Raw genomic sequence first — 21,839 nt, 5'->3', positions numbered from 1 at the left:
AGTGTGATCATGCTTTTATATGACAGTTCAACAAACAAGTAAATAATATTCAATAACTTACATTTCTGACAAAAATTGGCCAGTTCGTTCAAGCATTTCCTCTCCGCCAGCGGAAATTGTTCCAAAAGAAGCGTGAGCGTCAAGCACAACTCCACTCTCTGCACTTTTCTCATACTCTGGTTTTTAACAAGTGATGTTTCATTCATGATGAATCTGTGTTTTTGAATGAATCATTTTTGTTCACTTCCACTGTTTCAACTGTGAACAACTGTTTAACGAATCAGTTGAGTCAATAACTCAATGACAAACACACATTTAACACCACCTTCTGGCGTCACTGAACAAAAACAACATGAACAATGAGTCAAAATCACCACCACTATTTGGAAAGCCAAGAACATTAAAAAACAAACTGATTCGAATGAAGCATCTCAGTGCTGTTGGACTATATATCGGCATAACTCTGCTCATCCAGTCAGACTTGAGGAAGGGAATTAACTGTTGTATAATTATCATCAAAGCTCAACAAGTGACATTTCATATGCATGAGTGAAACCCACATTTCTTCTCTCCTGTCGGCTGATGTTGGATGGATTGAAGAGCTCAACACTCAGGCATTGTTGCTCCACGTCAAAGCTCCAAAGCCACTGATCTTTCCAACCCCCACGTGCACACTCACTACGCAGCCCACACCTAATGCACACAGTACAATTAAGGGAACAAACTTCATGTGTTAAAGTAAACAACCATTCAAAATAAATGATTCTGGATTAGAGCAGGGAAATTTAACACATTCATTTCTGTGATTAATATTTTTAAAACATTAATGCAATTAACGCAGTGTCCATTTGTTCATTTACTTCCAGAAACTTCACGCAATAGAAGAAAGGTGTCTCGAGTTGTTCCTGACAGGCTGCATATATGAGTGGGGGTGGGTTAGGACATCTGCTGCCTGCCAGGAACAAACACAGGCACCTTTCTACAATGGCCGAAACTTCATAAAAAAAATTTCCACATTCTGTGTCACAAATTGGCATATTTAAATTTTCAGGAGGAACACGCTTGACTCAACAGCACATCCTCACACAGAAACTGACTGTGTGGAATAGTGCACGTTATTCATTACACGCGCCGCATGACCCCAGGGATAATAAACACGCGTGTGAGTGATACAGGCAAGCCGCCTTCACATCTCCCAAAAACGCTCGCTCACATTTATCTTAACCACTGTCAAAAGTGAAACCGCCCGAGTGAGACCCAGCGGGTGCACGATAGAGACTGATGGACGTTCAGCGAGCTGCAGACAGGTATATTTGTAGAGACTGAACAACATCCAGAGAAAATAATAGTTTTGAGATTTTAAACATTAGCTAATTAAACTTTATCATTCAGTATGTTTTATATCTGTATGTATAGTGTCTGCCAATAAAGTTTGATATAAATTGAATCTGCCCATTTAATCCTATAATTAAAAAAGTTCACTGGAAAACGCCAGATTTTGCCCACATTTTAAATACAGCACGTCTACTGATTTTAAGGCATGTATACATATATTTGTATCAAAGATCAATACCTGTAAAAATGTGTCTAATTTACTCAATCCGCAAAAAAAAAAAAAAAGCACAATTTAACATTTACATATTTAAATAATTAAAATAAATAATGAATAGCCAGTTACTTGCAAGTTCTTCATATGAAATAAATATATTTATGATGATTTGTTGTAATGCATTATGTACCATAATTTAATTGTGATTAATTACAGAAAACTGTGTGATTAATTAGTTTAAAAATGTGTAATCGATTCACAGCCCAGTTCTTATACTTACTTCCCCTCAAGAACACACCAGCCACAGTATGGATCATGAGTTAACAGGCAGGACTGACAGTCTGAATGCATCTGACATTCTGCTACAGGCCTCTTCTCGACCTGTGCAAACACAGAAATACAAAAACAACATGTCACTACTGTATTCACATTTTTCTTAATCTGCAAAAACACTAAATAACACACAAATGCAAAAGTAAATAATACAGCTGAGGAATCAAAAATACATAATTATATATTCTAATAAATTATAATAATAATGTTATGCCTTAAGATTGTTGTAGAGTTGTAGGTCACACTATCCATTTCTTCCTCTGATTTTCAGTCATAAGCTTCATTTAAATAATCGTTGAACACTCAGAGGGGGTCGGAGCTCACATCTGCAAGTGGGTTTCATGACTTGACTCAGCTCAATACCAGTATTTTGCAAATCATCTTATTTAGTCAGCAGATCACTGCTTTAGTTAAGAATTATGCTTTATAAATGTACAAAGAGGTGCAAAAGCTTTTCTACTGTTCTAACAATTAATAATTTCTATTGAACATGGATTGGATCTGTTAAACACATGACAGGCCACCTATTTAAAAAACAAAAAACAACTTAATATGATAACATGATGATTAATAAATTAAAAAAAAGTTATTTTGCACTTCTGTTTTTGCAGTTCAAAACAACAGAACTCATATTTTACATGTTCGCATGTACTGTATACGATAACATTACAAATTCATACTTGGGCAATTCCACGGAAATGTTAACCACATCATGGAAAGATAAAGAGATTTAACCAAAGAAACAGTATGTAACTTTTTCAGTGTTAAAACACTTCCTTCTATCCCAGTTTAATATACAGACAACTACAAGTCAGTCATTCAGAGGTTAATTTTCTTGAAAACTGTAAACGCTTTGTTTCTCTGGCACTATACAATTCCTGTGTTTGTCTAGAGCAACCCGCTTAGACTTGCCCCGACACTACCTGACGGTTCGAACAACAGCAGACGAGGGGCGTACTCAGAAAGCTGTTTTGAAAACATTGTTTATTTTTGCAATTCGTTTCGGTGTTGCAGAAATTACAGCGGGGCCGCTGTAGGCATGGGCAGGTTGGGCTGAGCCCAACCAAATGTGAGTCTTGCTCACCCAATCAAACATTTGGGAAACACGGTTTTAAGTAAAATATTAAATTTTTTCCAATTTGTGCATTGGTTAAAAGCAATATGGGGGCGGGCAGTGTGTTGCAAACATTGAGGACCGCCCAACCAATCACAACACAGCACCAGAAATGTGCAGTGTTTTTCTATTTTTGTCATTGGCTGAAAGCAAAGACACATTCAAGAAGCGGCTGCTGCAATTCAGAGAGTCCGAGACGTAGCGAGTAGCGAGAGGAAAAAAACCCCCAGTTTTGTTAATACTCTAACTTGACGGGGGCCTGGGCAGCTCAGCAAGTAAAGACGCTGACTACTACACCTGGAGTTATGAGTTTGAATCCAGGGCGTGCTGAGTGACTCCAGCCAGGTCTCCTAAGCAACCAAATTGGCCCGGTTGCTAGGGAGGGTAGAGTCACATGGGGTAACCTCCTCGTGGTCGCTATAATCTGGTTCTCGCTCTCGGTGGGGCGTGTGGCGAGTTGTGCGTGGATGCCGCAGAGAATAGCGTGAAGCCTCCACACGTGCTTCATCTCCGCGGTAACGCACTCAACATGCCACGTTTTAAGATGCATGGATTGACAGTCTCAAAAGTGGAGGCAACTGACCCTAACACCACCACGAGGACTTAAGAGAATTGGGAATTCCAAAATGGGGGGAAAAGGGGAGAAAATCAGCACAAAAAAATACTCTAACTTGCCAAATATCTGATTGACCTTTGGTTGGTTTCAAAGTTAGTTTGTACCTTTCTTTATTGAGGCGTTAACATCCATAGCACTAAGGGACTTTCCACAAGGAAGAATTTGTATGAATCAGCCATCAAGCCTGCACCTGTAAATAGTTAATTTTTTTGTTGCTCTTGCACAATAGACAAATAACACGAATGACTCTGTACCTTAAACACATTCAAACATTTGAGGAACATCTATTTTATTTTTTAGATATTTATATTTTGCAGGAGTCACACGGGTCATTTTCTTTCATCTGCACCTGCACTCAGCAATCAAACTTATCACGCGTCACACTGGTAAAAATATCAGTGCACTTTACTACCCTACAAAGGCCATACTCATTAACTAACACTGAAACTGAGAAAAATGGCTTGCATTATTTTGATGTGGATTTTGTTGTTACTGCATTTTCACACAATGGTTTCTCTGAATTTCAGCATATGACACAAACTTGTCTGTTACCGGACAGATCATAAGAGACCTGTTTCAGTCATAACTCTATTTTGCATTTTGCCTTTTTGGTTCAGGATCATTGCTTATTACATTCTGCTTCATTCACTCCATCCTTGCATTCGTGGGGAGTCTGATCTGTCTTTGTAATTTGCTTATGGCTGTAATTCTAATTGCTCTGGAAACGTATTGCTTTATTTTATTTCTTAGTAATGGAGGTAGTATAACATAGTATAAGGTTGTCAGGCCCACTTCAATCTTATGATTCTATACAGTGTTTATCAGTTTATTTATTTCAATATATTTTTTAATATGGGGAAAAGTGTAAAATATAGTTAGTTATAATGGGCCTTATGATCTTGAAAATTACACCATGTTAAGCCAATTGAAGACAGCAAATTAGTAGTCTGAGTAACACCCCCCCCATCCCAAATACCCACCTATGATATCCCACAGCCCACCCTAGCATAGCTGTCAGGAGCCGGGCCTGAATTATAGTACATAGTTCAGCTTTAAAAGCAGCTCTTATATTCTTACAGACAGGATCATCACAGACGTTTTGTAATATTGTGACCAAATAAGAGCAGAAAAACATTTGTAACTTCTGAATGAGAGATTTTACGGTGATTAAACGTCACACATCAGACTCGCCGGCCTGTGAGCAGTTCTCATTCTAAACCTGATTTTGCAGCACCACAGAGGAAAAAGAAACCGTAACCATGTCATCTAGCCAGGACTGGTACTTGACAACACTAATCAGCTACAGTAATCGTTCGGCCTGATGATGGAAATACATACTGGCTTTGCAGTGCAGACACAGAAGGTAGAATCTAAACCAAACTATTTGTATAATGTATAGATTAAGATGTTGAGCATGATATCCATGTTTGATTCTAAGATTATTTCAAACTTTCACTATTGCTGTTTTAGTACTGTAATGTCCACTAAAACTGGATCTCAGTTTATATCTAAACTTGGTGGTTTCACACATATAGATGGAAGTAATTAAAAAAAGCTACAGAACTTCATCTTAAATATGCTGTACAAGTTCCTGGTTAGTGAAGTTTCCTTAAAGTTATGTATCCATTAAATACAAGAAATGAAACGGCTAAAACAAAAAACACAGACGACATTCATCTTAGTCGAATAAATCTCATATTGTCCACTGACGGAGAGACACTGCTATTTCAACATGATGTATTGACACTCCCAATTCCCTTCCAGTAAAGTGATAGTTACCATGTTGCTTGTCAAGATGTACAGATACTTCTCTTGTTGGTCAAGCCTGAGCTCTCTGCTGATTGGTGCATTAGGCTGAATGGAGATTATGGCATATTCTTCCACCTCACCGTTTGGACCCAGAAACACCTGGAAAACACACACACACACAGCTTTAGACTAGTGACACCGAATCTGTAGCACCAAACTAAAGTATTCTTTAAAATAGAGAGAGATATAAATGTCCTAAATCAGGGTTATTCAATTAAAGTTCTAAGAGGTCCAGTCTCTATATTTCCTTCCCAGGTGTGAAGAATTACAACTTCTGTTGTGTTGACAATCAACCAAGACAATGTCTTGTTATTAGTTACTGTCATTTTTCTGACATCACCTTTCCTGCATGTGAAACATTGTTTCCACAATTGTGATTCCTGTATAAATACATTTATGTCGCCTTTGAGCCGAATTGTCACGACTGCTATGTTGATTGGAACTGCACCCAAGAATTTCACACACCATTGCACTTGTGTATATGGCTGTGTGACAATAAAGTGATTTGATTTTGATTTGAATTTAAAAGTGACATTTTCATTGTACAAGCCACTTCTCTGTGGAGAGAAAACCCCACAAATGTTACATTTTCTTACGCTTCTGCAACATCGGGCACTTTTAGTACAGTGGACTTCTAGTAAGTAATGTCTCATTAAAACATTTTTTTTTTAATTCATTCATTAAACATTTATTGATACTGATAGCTATTAAAATCAAAACATGATCTGGGAATTCTGCAAATAAATGCATAGTGCAATTCCAACAAAATCTTTTCTGAAACAGAGAGGGAACAACAGAAAAAAAAAAAAAAACCAGAACAAGACCCTACAATTCCGTGGAAAGATTCAATACCTTGTGTAAGTTTCCTTGGGAGTCTCCTATAAAGGCAATAGTATGTTCCTCCCTTACACTCACAGCGACAGCAGTGAGACGGACAGATGGGCTGTCAAATATTGGCTCAGCCTCCACAGGCACCCAGCTTGCCATTGGGCTAGGGGTGTGATCAGAGCCACATGGGTAAGCATCCAGTGTGTTCTGTAGGGAGACAAATCATACACGATTTAAATCAAACATCATTGTGATAGCTGAAATGTTTTACAGTTGACAGATATCACTATCCTGTTGTAGACTATTAAACAGAGGTGTCAAACACTGCTCCTGGAGGGCAACAATCATAGAGTTTTTCACCCCTGAAATGGTTCTCCTTTTATCAAATTGTCCATCGTTGTTTTGATGTTTGGTCCCTGTGGTCCACACTTTTACATATACAGATGCAACTGCTACAGTGTAAAGACTAGAGACAATTAAAAAGCACATAATCCTTCAATTTCCCCTTTGATCATATCTTGATCACATAAAATTAGATACAAGCTTCTTTACTTAAAGGAATATTCCGGGTTCAATACGGACCGGGGACTCGGTTTGGATGGCGCGGCGGGGGAAGGAATCCAGTGTCGGTTGTCCGGCATGTCGGTGATGTTGGCAGGGGTTCTTGCTGACTTGGAGGATCTCGCTGTAGTGCGTCGATCGATTACGGCGATGGAAATAAAATTCTCTGAGCTAGTTGTGGGAGTGACTGACGTTGAGAGACGATTCGATTTTTTGGTGTCTTCGGAAAGGGGGTTGGCCGCTGGTCCGCCCGTGTCCAAAGTTGATTTGGAACATCTCTTTGAAAGGCTTGAAGATTTTGAGAATAGAAGCCGCAGGAATAACGCAGGATATTAATAATGCTTTTAAAGAATTTTTTGAATTTGATCTTTATAGTTCCATGTCTTCATCTACTGATGAAGATATTAGGAACTTTCTGGAACCATTAGAACTCCCTAAACTGACGACTGAGCAAAAAAATTCTCTTGATTCTGAGATAACCTTGGAGGAGCTTGACGAGGTAATTAAGGCCTTACCTACAGGCAAGGCTCCGGGACCTGACGGCTTTGCTGCTGAGTTTTTCAAATCTTATGCTACAGAACTGGCTCCACTTTTGTTAGAAGTTTATACTGAATTATTAAAGAATGGAAAGCTTCCTCCAACCATGACACAAGCCCGGATCAGTCTGATTCTTAAAAAGGACAAAGATCCAAGCGAGTGTAAGAGTTACCGTCCAATTTCCCTGATCCAGTTAGATGTAAAAATTTTGTCAAAAATTCTGTCTAACCGATTTAGTGAAGTTATGACATCTCATATACATATAGATCAGGTGGGGTTTATTCGGGGCCAATGTCTTCTTAAGTAATATGATAGGTGTGGGTGAGAAACAGATCAATATTTAAGTCATATTTATCATAAATTCTCCCTGCCCAGTTTATAGGAAAAAAAGACCCACACCTATCATATCACTTCTGAAGACATGGATTAAACCACTGGAGTGTTATGGATTACTTTTATGTTTCCTTTATGTGATATTTGGAGATTCAAAGTTCTGATCATCATTCACTTGCATTGTATGGACCTACAGAGCTGAAATATTCTTCTAAAAATCTTCATTTGTGTTCAGGAGAAGAAAGAAAGTCATACACATCTGGGATGGCATGAGGGTGAGTAAATGATGAGAGAATTTACATTTTTGGGTGAACTATCCCTTTAAAATACAGAAAAAATACTGATTTTTTCCCCCAAGGATCTGAAATAAAAAAAAAATGTCTCTCTCTTTTTCTTTACACTCAATTGCTACTTTGTTAGTTCATACCAACAAAAAGGACTGCAATTAATGAAAAAAAGTCACCAACAGAATATTATGTTTATAACAGTGGAGCTTAGAAGCTATTCACTACACACCTATTGTTGAAAACAGTAATCTGATTGGCTCACAGTAAAAACTCACCACTGGAAGATTGGCACAGTTTGATTTGACCTCATACTCAATGTAGGCAGCCTCTTGTCCATCTGCACGACCCATTTCAGTGTAGCACAGATCTCTTGTAGCATTGATACGTTTATCCACTTCTTCCAGTGAAAACACACATACTGCAGACTCTTCACTGGGCCGACTAGAAGCAGCAAAACAGGTCGAAAACACCCCCAATAGAACCCCTTGTGCTGAAGAAGAAATACCTTCCATTCCCCTAGCCTTACCCAACTTTGGCACACCTACTTGCAAAGCTTGCAGGAGGTTGTAATTCTTTCCTCCAGCTGATATGCAGGTTAATGGAACTTCTACATATGAATAATATGCAGCATCATCCAAACACATACGGGAAACATATGTGCGATATTCTCTTGACTGTGACTTTAAATCCCTCCGGTAGAACAGGAAGTATACATGCGAGTGATGGGTAAATGATGTCACAAAATGATGGTCGTACTCAGAAAGTCTCCCTGCCACTGCTAACTTTGAAGTTTCTTCATATGAGAAAACAGGATCCATAGCCAAATTACGAGTAGAGATTGGGGGTTGGCTGCTAGTATAACCATGTCCCACAAACAGCACTGGCTGCTGTTTCCCACGCCCTCGTGTGAGCGCTACCAGTCCTACTGTAGAGATATTGGGGTCATTAGCTGCCACATACTGTGTATCCACAGGCCTCTCAGCTGAGAACAGTACTTTCCCCAATGCATTCAAACTTCTTTTCTGACATATTCCTTGATAAACACTTCCACAACTAATGAGCTCCTGACTGTAAGGATCCACAAGTAGTAGCTTGTTGTGGTTGCTAGTCCATTTTGCCTGAGGGCAGCTGGCTTCACTAATCGGAGGTAGGCAGTCACGGCTGTCCATCACAGGCCCCGTCTCTTCCTCTGCCTCAAGCTCAAGCTTGATAGAAAGCTGGTAAATCCGATCACGGGCGCCTAAATAGACCCGACCCAATGCAGGATCAGGGTGCAAAGCTATGTGCTCAAAGTAGGAGTCATTGCGGAAGAAAGTAGGGTAGCGGCTGGAGAAAGCAGAGCTCTGGGTGACCATGCGGCCAAACAGTATTGAGAAAAAACAACAGAAAACACACACCATCCCAGGTGGCATGTCAACAGTTCTGGGAAAAAAAGAGAAAAAAAAACATGGCATTATTATAACAACTTCAATTTTTATAGAGAGAACATCTTGATTTCTCTGTGAAATTTGGGAATATTAAAACCCTAAACAACATTTAATAGGGCTTTAAATGTTTATAGCTCCGAGCACCAAAGACACCCCATTTAAGAAGTGAGGGAAAATAATCAGTGTTAACCCTAACACCAAAAAAAGGGCATCAGGGTCTTGGGATAGTGCTCAGAGCTATAAATATCCAAAACTCAACTATAATATATTGTTAACATTAGTGAATTATATAACACAAAAAAAGGCGAAAGGAGACCACAAACATCCCCAATTAAGCAATCAGAAAAAAATTATTGACTCACCCTCATGATATCTCAGGTGTGTATGACTTTCTTTCTTCAGCAAAACACATTTGAAGAAAAATAGAAAGATATCTCAGCTCAGAAGGCCCTTAAAATGCAAATATTTGGTGATCAGACTTTTGAAGCTCCAAAAATCACGGACAGTCAGCATAAACGTCATCCATACGACTCCAGCGATTAATGTCTTCTAAAGAGACACGATCACTTTTGGTGCAAAAAAGATCCATATTTAAATACTTAACTATAATCCATCGCTTGCGGTTAGCAGCGATGTGTGATGTAATCGCGCTGGCACGTGTGTCACACCCGTAAGAGCAGCGCTGTTTACAAGTGAGACGGAGGAACGCTGTACAGAAGCTTGGTTAGTTTTGGTTTAGATCTGTATTTATCTGTTTCTTTACTCACAATGTTGCGTTTGTGTGCTTATCTTGGATGTCTCAACCGAGAGGAGAACGTGAGATTACGTCTGTAACACGCCAACGTGAATACGTCACACGAGAGACCGCGTGATCTCCACTCACTCGTGAAGCGTACTGGAAGAGTTGGATTATAGTAAAAACTACTTAAATAATGATTTTTTTCCACACCAAAAGTGATCGTATTCCTTTAGAAGACATTAATTTAACCGCTGGAGTCGTATGGATGATGTTTATGCTGACTGTCTGTGATTTTTGGAGCTTCAAAAGAGAAATCTCCATTCACTTGCATTATAAGGACCTGCTGAGCTGACATATTTCTCTATTTTACTTCAAATGTGTTCTGCAGAAGAAAGAAAGTCAAACACACCTGGGATATAATGAAGGTGAGTAAATAATGAGGGATTAAGTTCATATGGGAGAGTCATGATGAAAGTCAAAAGTAATTGGCTTACCATTTGCTTGGCGACTGTGTGGTGAAGGGGTGTATTTACCCTAGAAAGAAAGAAAAGACATAAAAGATCTAATTTAAAACTCATCTGTCTCTCACCCATCTAAAATCCAAAACAATCCACTTAACCTGAAACAACATAAAAACAAATGATCTATTGCAGTGGACCGGCATACAACAACATCTCATTGAAACTGTGTATCAGATCTGCGACAGACGAGAGCTCTTTCTATCTCTCCTCAACAGTTCTCTTTAAGCGTTTTAAACCGTATTACTGCTCAGGCTGTTATTGCGAGTAGTATACTTCTGGCAGAAAATACCTACCTCCCAACATTTTACAATGTCTTCATCATTTTATTGTGCTCTCCACATTTCTCATAAAATGAAGCAATTTGTAATAATTTTATATTAAAATGCCATTAGTAACTACAGTGATGTAATTTCTTTATGCTTACAACTTGATTGCTACTATTATATCTAATCTGGCTGCACTAACATGATCATGGGAAGCCCTTTAGCCAGGAGAATTGCCTCTCTGCTGGGTGTTTCATTCTCCACATGCACATTAAAGAAGTATTATCTATTTTCTAATAACATTATTTAATGAATTCTTTTCATTACACAGTGTCTCTTCTCCATTCCTATCTAATGTAAAGTAATGGTCCAATCACCTCCTAAAAGCATGCATGCATTCTCATCAAATGTTTTATTTTTATTTTTATTAATTTAAAAATTCAACTTTATTGCAAACGAAGACAAAATATTTACACCGAGATTCTTTGGTAATAAAATTGCAACACCATTACTGATATTAGTACTATGATTTATGGCTATATTGTTAGCCATATCACAGTTTTTTACTGAAATTTAACAATGTCTTTATATTGAATATATTCATATAATACTGCCCTTTTTTTCTACCATCCCTTCCTGCATTAAACTGTACTATTCAGGAGAGAACAGGAGAACAGGACAGAGCAATATAAAAAAATAAACTCTTTTGTGGCTTCATCATTATTTAAATGTCTCACTGGAACACAGATTTGTGCTTTTTTTTTTTTTTAAGAAAAGGAGGAACGAGTCGAAATTAATTTTTGTGGTAATCAACTTTATGCCATAAATGCTGTCAATTGATCTTCACTTGTACTGAACCCAGAATATATTCCTTTAACAGTCATTTTGAGTGTGCATTACACAGTGATTTTAAACAAATGTACTTAACACAAGTGTATACAGAATGCATCACAGTGGTAATCACTCTTGTTCTAAATGATAACATGTTTTAACTGTTAATATAATGTTTTTTCTTTCTAATCACCGAGTCCAAAACCAGTTTCTGGTTTATTCTCAATAAACTTCAGTATATTTGAAAACATTCCTATTCAGGCTACGTCTACATTAATCCGCATTCATTTGAAAACTGTTTTCGTTTTTGAAACGCTCTCCATCCACACTGCAGTCTTCAAGCATTTCCAAAAGTTGCTCATCCACAATGAACCGTACGAAAACACTTAAGACCCATTACTGCGCATACAAAAAAAATCACCGTTGCATGTACGGTCTGAAACACAATTGCCCTCGTGTTCCGTCGCCGGACACCAATTCCAAGTAAACTTCCGAGTAACATTTATCGGTAACACTTTACAATACGGTTCCATTTGTCAACATTAGATAACAGCATCAGTTAACATGAACTAACAATGAACAATACTTATTAAGCATTTATTAATCTTAGTTCATTTTAATTTCAACATATACTAATACATTTTTAAATCAAAGGTTGTATTAGTTAACATTAGTTAATGCACTATGAACTAACATGAACTAACAATGAACAACTGTGATTTTATTAACTAACATTAACAAAGATTAATTAATGATGTAACAACTATATTAACTGTTAGTTCATGATACCTAATGCATTTACTAATGTTAAGAAATGGAACATTATTGTAAAGTGTTACCCATTTATCTTTAACAACGCTTTCAATGTGAATATCAGGCACAACAGCACCGCACGGGCCATCTTGATTGTTATGGTTGAATGGATCGCATGACTGTCACACGACAGCAAATATGCCATCGTTTTCGTGTACAACGCGAACACGTCATTTTCAAATATATCCATTTTGGAGAGCGTTTTCAAAAAGTTCAGTTTTCACTGACAAAAATGGCGTCTCAGTGTGGATGTGGCCTCCATGCAAGTCCCCGTTTGTTTGTTTGTTTGTTTGTTTGTTTTAAAGACAGGCTTCACTAAACAAGATCCATTAGGGCTTTTAGTACAACAGCATGCACATCTAGAGATACACTGACAAAATGACATGGTCCCCACCGACAACGCCAAGTGATTACATATTATTTATATGTGGATATGGATGTAGCCCATTAAAAAGGAAAATGTTACTTGGATGTACTGGTTTTTTTTTATGTTAACCGTAATTTAATATGTATCAATCCAACAATTGCACTACTTTTATTTAATATTTGTTTTAAAAATGTACAATCATTTCAGAAAAGAAGACATTTTCTTTATGCATGCACACACCAAACTAAGAAAAGTTCTGCCACATCCACTGATCTAGAGTCAGCTTGCCCCTTCTCACTTGTAATTAAGATTTGGATTCGGGGCAAGGAAACTGATCCTAGACCAGCAATAACAACAGCATTATCCCAGTGCTGTTATTGAAATTCCCTATTTCTAACACATCATGCCCGTGTTTATGATTAAGTAAAACATTTTTACTATTTTAATTATTAAAAAGGTAAACACCAAATTGCCTATAACCCCTCCTCTTGAAATACAGTTCTTTTGACACTATTATACCAAACTTAATAGCAGGTTGAACAGTAAATAATCATGTTGATTCCTGTTTTTTTTGTTGGTTGTCCTTGGGTTAACAGCCATTCGCAAATCATTCAAGCGAATCTAAAACCCATCTCTCATACAAGGATATACTGGGTCAGTATTTTCCTGTTAATGAGTGTGGCTGTAATTACACAGAGGGTAAACTCAATCTTTCTGTCTGAATGAACAAAAACTCACGGAGACTTACACTCACAAACAAAAGCCAATCCCGCAGTGGAATCTGCCACATTAAATAAAAGATGCGTTAGAAAACTGATTTAGGGTAGTCTTGTTCAGGATGAATGAGCAATTTGTTGTTATTACAATGATTTCAAACACAGAGAGAAACACAATGAGTAATTAATTAAGAACTAAAGTAAACAATGGTTGGTTGTATCAAAATCGTACCTTTTTTCAATACAACAAATGTTTTTAGAACTTGACCTTAATTTCACCTTAATTAAAAGCACAGGAAAAACAGACCAGGGGTAACTGGATGTTTCCATTTGAAATCTAGGACAGACTATGGCATTGATTTATTGATAAAGCACTGTGATCAATACATGTGGATCAGGGTTCAAGAGAACCTGATATTAAAATCAGCTGATCTACCCAAACAGATTTTTTCATCTCATCTGCAAAATTATAAAGAAATGTTGTCTGTAAATGTGGTTAAGTCCAGAATATGCCATCTTTTTTCAGGTAATACAGTAGGTGACCCTTTGATTAAGTTGTATTTTAACTAGTGGTCGACCGATATATTGCTGAGGCGATAAATCGGACGATATTCAGAATTTTGTAATTATCGGCACTTGGCGATACATTTTCCCGTTTGGCTGATTTGTTTCTTGAGGGCGCTGAGAATCGCCTGCTTGACCAGTCACGGTTCATTTTGTTGTTACGTGCCATCATGTTACTACAATAATAGACCGGTGTGCAACACCGTGTCATTTAAACGGTCCGCATATCAGAACCACAACAGATGCGTTTGAGTTCATAATGTTAAAGTGCTCGTCTGTTTCATTCTCCATCTCTCTCCTCAACAGTTCCCTGTAACTTTTAACTGTCTTGTCTAATGATAAAAAGGCAAATATCAATAAAACTAATATCATATACCGTCTGCACATACTGTATCTCATTAAACAGATGTAATAAACCAACCTCACAAAACTTCAGCAGATCCAGTATCCTGTGGAACACTCATAAATCTTCCTCTTAAAGCACGTATTCTAACAGTAGCGGTTTTAACCACCCCACACATCGGGCCCCCCCTGCTCCGATTGAGAAGCTCAGCAAAAACTGCTTGAAACGTGACCTGTTGTTTGGGGTAAACGTGCGCCGCTAACACGCTGTTGTCAGTGCTCTCTGAGCGGTCCACATTAGAGGTCCTCCGGGTTTTTAAGTCAGTTTTTAAGTAGGATTTTGTGTTCGGGTTTGTAATTTATGAAAAAATATACAGTCCTTCCGAACTTGTTTCACACACTCTCACTCACATATGCGCAAACGGATGTGTTAGGGGCCGTTCACACCGAATGTATTTTTGTGTGCGTCTGCTCTGTTTTTCCATTGTTTTCCTTTGTAAACATGCACTGGACGAATGTCCATACCTGGACGCTATTTCTTCCACATTTTTTGACACTGTGTCAAGTTCAAAATAACTTCAAGTCTCAAAAACGCATGTCAAGACACCAGCGTTCTGTTTCATTCGTTGCGCTGTGTCTAGATTGTTTTTAGCGCAGGTGTAACAAAGATTTAACGTTCTGAACAAGTTCAGGTTGCAAAGAGGTGACTGTTACAATGTTTAACATTATTCCAGATTATTCTGCACCAAGCAAATTTCAGCGCAATGTTTTTTCCTTCTGCTCTAGTGCACTGAGGGGCCACCATGGCTTGTATGTTTACTGTTACAATACTGTTAGGAATGTTGCCTACAATGCTTACATAAAATACAGCCTTTTGCAACATGATGAGCAACACACTGCAGCATTAGAATATAAGCTGCAGGTGAAAGTATAGTAAATAAGACAGAAATATATTTATATTGTATACAACAATCCTCAAAGTAATAATAATAATACTGTATCATATTATAATGACAAACTCGACAACAATAAATAATTGCTGGGTTATAATAATAAAATGACAACTGAATTCCAAAATGTTAGTGAGTGTAGTAGTAGGTTTTGCACACCCCGTTCATTTCAAAAATAAATAGTGTTTTGTAAAAATATATGTATTGCATTTTTTTATCATTGTATTGTGGAAAAACTGGAAATTATCTTTAACTAGATTTTTATTTTATTAAACATTTTGAATGTACTTGGCTACAACAGCTGATAGGATGAATTTAAAATGATAATTTAAAATAAATTTTATTGATTTATATAATTTTTGCAAAATGAATCATTTTTAAGCCAAAATTTTCTAAATTGGGGCCCTGGGTTGGTTATTTGCTTGGGGCCTCAGAAATTGTAAATGTCTTATTCACTGTGCACTGTATGCACAATTGGTTTGATTCTGTATTTTTTAAGTAAATGTGATTGCTAATGCGCACATGCCATCCATGGTTGCTGGACTACCGTGTGTACTGTTATTTCCTTCTTCCTAATATACAACACGTTCTCACTCCCAAGGCATCAAAGACTGATGCTTATGCAAGAGCCCAGCGCGTCAATCTACAGACGCACAAAAGTGCCCTCTGGCGTCAGTTTTACGACTCATCTGGCAAGTGCGTTCTTTTCAACGAGGAACCTTTGACGTCAACTGACTGACACGATGGGCATTACAATTTTAGCATCGTTTAATTATCCGCTGGGGTACAATTTTGTCATCGTGACATATGTTGGTGGTATGATTTTCATTTCATTTGAAATCAGCAACATTTATTCACAGTGGTTAATATTTAATGTTGTTTATCTTTCTATTTAATCTGTCTGTACACATCCTGCACTGCTGAAGTGACCCGTTTCATTCCAGGTGTATTCCGAGACATTTTATGTGAAGAACAAACCTAAACGTACGTTTTTAGTCACCGATCATGGTCACCCGGATTCCACCGTAACACATCCTACACAAGTTTCATTATAACACAATCAAAATTTGCTGCCTCAAGCGTAATGGGGGCAGTGGTGGCTTGGTGGTTAAGGCTCTGGGTTAATGACTAGATGGTCAGGGGTTCAAGCCCCAACACCGCCACGGTGCCACTGTTGGGCCCTTGGGCAAGGCCCTTGACCCCATCTGCTCCAGGGGCGCCGTATCATGGCTGACCCTGCGCTGTGACCCCAGCTTGGCTGGGATATGCAAAAAAAGGGGCAGTGGTAGCTCAGCGGTTAAGGCTCTGGGTTACTGATCAGAAGGTCGGGGGTTCAAGCCCCAGCACCACCAAGATGCCACTGTTGGGCCCTTGAGCAAGGCCCTTGACCCTATCTGCTCCAGGTTCAAGGGCCTTGCCCTTGACCCTGGAGCACCCTGCACCCTGCACTCTGACCCCAGCTTAGCTGGGATATGTGAAAAAGAAGAATTTCACTGTATATGTGCAAATGTATAATGTGTGATAAATAAAGAAAATTATTAAATTATAATGACACGGGTTTGACGTCAGAGACTCAGCGATTATACCATTGCGTGTCTTGTGACCAGTTGTGACGACCTCAAGTTCGATTGTATTCATTTTTTGAACGAGACATGCCGGTAGAATCAGGATAACAGATCCTTCATGGAGGGGGAATATTTTCACCCATTAAAACCTTCAGTTTCACTCTGCTACTCACACAATGCCATCATATGGTTTGGAAAATGTCCAGAAAGTACACAAGGGTTATTTGTGCATTTTTATAAATAAATGATCATGACTTATCTGCTTGTTACATCTTTTCTATTGTTGATAACTGATTAGGTTTAGGTATAAATGTGCAGTTAGGTGCCTAAAAATATCTATAAATAGTGTAATGTATATCACATTATGTATATCAGAGTGTCTTTTTCATGTTTTATATTGTTGATTATCGGTTAGGTTTAGAAATGGGGTTGGGTTAGGGGATCTTAAATATTATGTTTGATTGTATAATGTAATATCACACTAACATATTTATAAGTATTAAAGATTGATAACTGATGACAAAGTTTTCTCGTTGAAAACAATGTCAATGAGAGGATGCCAGGGGGCACCTTTGGCATCATCATGCAGACGCGGACGGCTTCTGCACAAGCGTCAAAATTGGACACTTAGGGAATGAGAACGGGTTGTAATATATTAACAATTACTTCATGGGCAAATACATTATTAAAATTTGATGACTAAACAGAAATCAGAAGAAACTGCGATCTATCCTTTAAAATACAATATTATATATCGAAGTTTACAAAGTTCACAAAGTTAGTGTAGTGTGAAATTGAGTAAATATAGTGCTAAATAAGCGCTAAATAATTTTTTTAATCAATTTTATGCTTTTGTTATATACTATATTAAATTGTGTGAAATATCTGCATTATATTGGCCTATTGGCCACCCTGCTCTCTGGATATCAGCATAGGCCATTAAAAACCCATATCGGTCAATCGCTGATATTAACCACAAGCATCATAAACTTCAATCATACAAATGTTTTTCAAAAGTGGAAGTCTGCTATCACCAGTTACTTTTTAAAGCTTAACTTAGCTCAGCTAAAAATCTGATAACAATGAAGTACAACAAAAAGGAAAGTGTAATTGATCGTGGAAAACAGAATCTGAATAGGTAGTTTTCAGATCATGTCAGTAACAGCATCAGTGTCATATTGTTTGGAAAAACAGAGTTTGTGTGCAGAGTTTAGTGCAGTGACGTAACTTAGATAACAGTTGAAAAAGACCCTGTTGGGCTTAATACAAGTTTCACAAGCAGTGACAAAGTACACTAGACACACAAACATTACTTCCTATTCTGTAAAAAACCTTATTTACACCAAACACAAATATTTCTTGTGAGTGCTCATTGCGAAGAAGACTTTGAATAGGAACAATTTAATGTAAATGGACCTATTGACACCAGGCACAACATTAGTCCATCAACAGTATGTTCTTTTACAGAAAGCAGATTTTCTTTCTTTGTATGATGAAGAAAAATGATCGACCAACTAATTTGTTTCAGCAATTTGCCTGTATTCAGTAGTACAACATATGCATATACATGTGAAGAGACAGGAAAGAGGAATATGCAATAGTGCTCTATACTCGTCTCACTAATTCACACAAAAAACATTCTTATATTCCTCTATATTCTATATTCCTCACAATGCATTCCTCAATGCAAACCTGCAATGACTAGTGGTGTAATGTTCATGATCCAGTTTGGTTCATGATTCCTTAAACTAAACCAGAATCTTACTTTAAACATATATGCAAATCAATTTCTTTCCTTTAAAATTGATCTAAAAGAGGGCCTGGGTAGCTCAGTGGTAAAATACGCTGGCTACAACCCCTGGAGTTCGCTAGTTCGAATCCCAGGGCGTGCTGAGTGACTCCAGCCAGGTCTCCTAAGCAACCAAATTGGCCCGGTTGCTAGGGAGGGTAGAGTCACATGGGGTAACCTCCTCATGGTCGCTATAATGTGGTTCGTTCTCGGTGGGGCACGTGGTGAGTTGAACGTGGATGCCGCGGTGGATGGCCTGAAGCCTCCACACGCGCTATGTCTCCATGGCAACGCACTCAACAAGCCTCGTGATAAGATGCGCGGATTGGCAGTCTCAGACGCGGAGGCAACTGAGATTCGTCCTCCGCCACCCGGATTGAAGCGAATCACTACGCCACCACGAGGACTTAAAAGCACATTGGGAATTGGGCATTCCAAATTAGGGAGAAAAAAATAAAATAAAATAAAATTTGATCTAAAAGTACTGTTCTTAAAAGTGCTAAATGGTCCACTGAAAACAGAGAATAGATGCTGCTCACACACTGTGCACTGATTACATACCTTTAAAATAAATTACAATTATATTTTTCTAAAATAACATTGTCTCTGATCACGTAATAAATAATGGAAGTGCAGGCTTATGCAGTTAAATAATAATAATTTAGGGATGAAATAAAATCAGACATGACATTTGACATTAGGATTATATTCTCACATAGCATTAGTATCCACAATATTCCACATTATAGAAGATTAATATGGCATGTCATTAAACCTCTGTAAACTTTAAAGGAATATTCCGGGTTCAATACAAAATCAATCGGCAGCAGTTGTGGCATAATGTTGATTACCACAAAAATTAATTTCGACTTGTTCCTCCTCTTCTTTAAAAAAAAAAAAGCACAAATCTGTGTTCCACTGAGACACTTACAATGGAAGTCAATGGGGTCAATCTGTAAACATTAAAATACAAGCCTTGTTTCATTAATATATGTAGCTATTTTTACGTTAATTTCTATAACATTTATACGTACATGTTTGTACATTTGAATAGACACTAAAAATATGGACGTTTGAAAGCATCTTAAACATAAATTTGCAGCTTTAGAAAATTAAAATATTGCGAATCCATTACGAATATATTTGAACACATGGATTGATTATAAATATATTTGTACATTTTTTTTATATTTTAGATCCCTTAACACTAATCTCTGAAAATAACCACTTTTCAACAATATAAAAACATGTAACAAGTAGATTAATGTACAGAAGCAATTATTTTTATTACAATATATTAATTTATATATATTTTACAGCCGCTAATCCCACACCAACTCCTAAACCTAGCCATAACCATTTATTAACCATATAAAACATGTAGATACATTTAAATCACAATAATTAATTCAGAAAAATGGCAAAGTTCAGAACAAAAGTCGTCCAAATGGCAATGCGCCTGATGTGCTCCAATATTTTTGTGTGAGGTGGAGAGTAGAATTTAAATTATTAATTGCTGTAAATCTGCTCCTGATGCACTCCATAACAGCACTGTCATATCTCATTTAAACATATACATCGCAGAATACGACATGTCACAAACGGTCACGAGACACCTGAGAGCCAACAAGCATTTGACATTACTACTGTAAAACCGCTGGTCGTAATGCTTCTTGAGGCGGAAGTTTTTGACTTTTGAAAACGAAACCAACGTGGGTTGATGGTTACGACGGGCGCTGCGGCAGATGGAAATGGTGATCGCTGAATAAAAGGCTTGAATTTAGGTCTGTTCTTCACAGAAAGCAATCTGTTTAGTATCAGTCAATGGCTGACCATTAAAATAAAGAATAAATAAAAATAAAATAAATAGCTTAATTAACATCAGTTCTGTTTAGTATCAGTCAAATGCTGACCATTAAAATAAAGAATAAATAAAAATACAATAAATAGCTAAATAAACATCAGGGGCCGGTAGCACCAGCTATACGTACATTACAACTTAGCCTAGTTGTGGCGTAAATGTATGATTAAAACTTATAATACTTATGATTATAAGTACTGATGTTTATTTAGCTATTTATTGTATTTTTATTTATTCTTTATTTTCTCAGTGTTCATTTCTACAATTTGTTGACAATGTATAATAATAATGTCAAGTGTTCTATGATAAAAATATTTGTTTAAGAAATCAGCCTTCTGAGTATCTTTGCATAGTCATATCGGTGCAGAATCGGTGAAAAATCCACATAGAAAAGGTCTGTTTTCATTCCAGCTCAAAAATTATATCTTTATATTTATTTTTATAAAAATAAAAGCTATATCGGTCACCATATCGGTAATCAGTGAATTTTCCCTCTCTAAAACCGGTATTGGTCTCAAAAATCCCATATCGGTCGGGCTCTAATTATGATGATTAATTGTCTCCTTGAGGGCTTTTACGATTAAGTGTCATATAATTCTCATATTTTTTAAGGTGTGCTTTTCCTGCATGTGTGCTTCATACACCGTAAGAAGTCATGTTTACATATTTAACTTCAAATATATAAATCAAACAATAAAATAGGGATATATGATCTCCTTTTAAGGCTTTAAAAACTTATGAATGACATGAAAAATAATGTTTTAAATATCAAAATATTTCTAAATATTTAAAATATGTCTAACTATTTGGTCAATGTTACATTTACACTGTTGTTTTTTGAATATTTTATTAAAAAAATTATATACATTTTATATTATATTATATTATGCAATAGTAAAATATTTCTGTCTTAATTTCTTCACTTTCACACATTATTTTAATGCTCTGATTAAACCCATGAGCCCTTATTTATCATGAAGCAAAATCTTTGAGATTTTGTTTCATCATTTTATCGCTCCACAGAAACAGAGTAAGCGTGTGTCTCCTCCTCTGTGTCACTGTGTGTCATTAACACAGTGTGTGTGAACCAGAAACATTTGTCATTATACAGTCCTTAAATTAAA

At 37.1% G+C, this 21,839-nt stretch overlaps 1 protein-coding gene across 3 annotated transcripts in view; it reads right to left on the bottom strand.

Moving 5' to 3' along the window:
- plxnb1b (plexin b1b) overlaps positions 1–21,839 on the bottom strand; it is a 108,228-nt gene that overhangs the window by 63,717 nt on the left and 22,672 nt on the right. For all 3 annotated transcript variants that reach the window (XM_051712564.1, XM_051712566.1, XM_051712565.1), the window contains exons 2-7: positions 10,628–10,667; positions 8,243–9,389; positions 6,274–6,456; positions 5,392–5,520; positions 1,830–1,930; positions 561–693 (exon numbers count right to left, since the gene is read on the bottom strand). In XM_051712564.1, the coding sequence (XP_051568524.1) occupies positions 561–693; positions 1,830–1,930; positions 5,392–5,520; positions 6,274–6,456; positions 8,243–9,379 (1,683 nt within the window). In that variant the 5' untranslated portion in view covers positions 9,380–9,389; positions 10,628–10,667. The remainder of the gene's footprint in view (positions 1–560; positions 694–1,829; positions 1,931–5,391; positions 5,521–6,273; positions 6,457–8,242; positions 9,390–10,627; positions 10,668–21,839) is intronic.

This window comes from Myxocyprinus asiaticus, chromosome 12 (assembly GCF_019703515.2).
Source record: "Myxocyprinus asiaticus isolate MX2 ecotype Aquarium Trade chromosome 12, UBuf_Myxa_2, whole genome shotgun sequence".
Taxonomy (NCBI): Eukaryota; Metazoa; Chordata; class Actinopteri; order Cypriniformes; family Catostomidae; genus Myxocyprinus; species Myxocyprinus asiaticus.
Note: the sequence above shows the minus strand (reverse complement) of the source record. Positions and strands in the feature narration are given on the sequence as shown.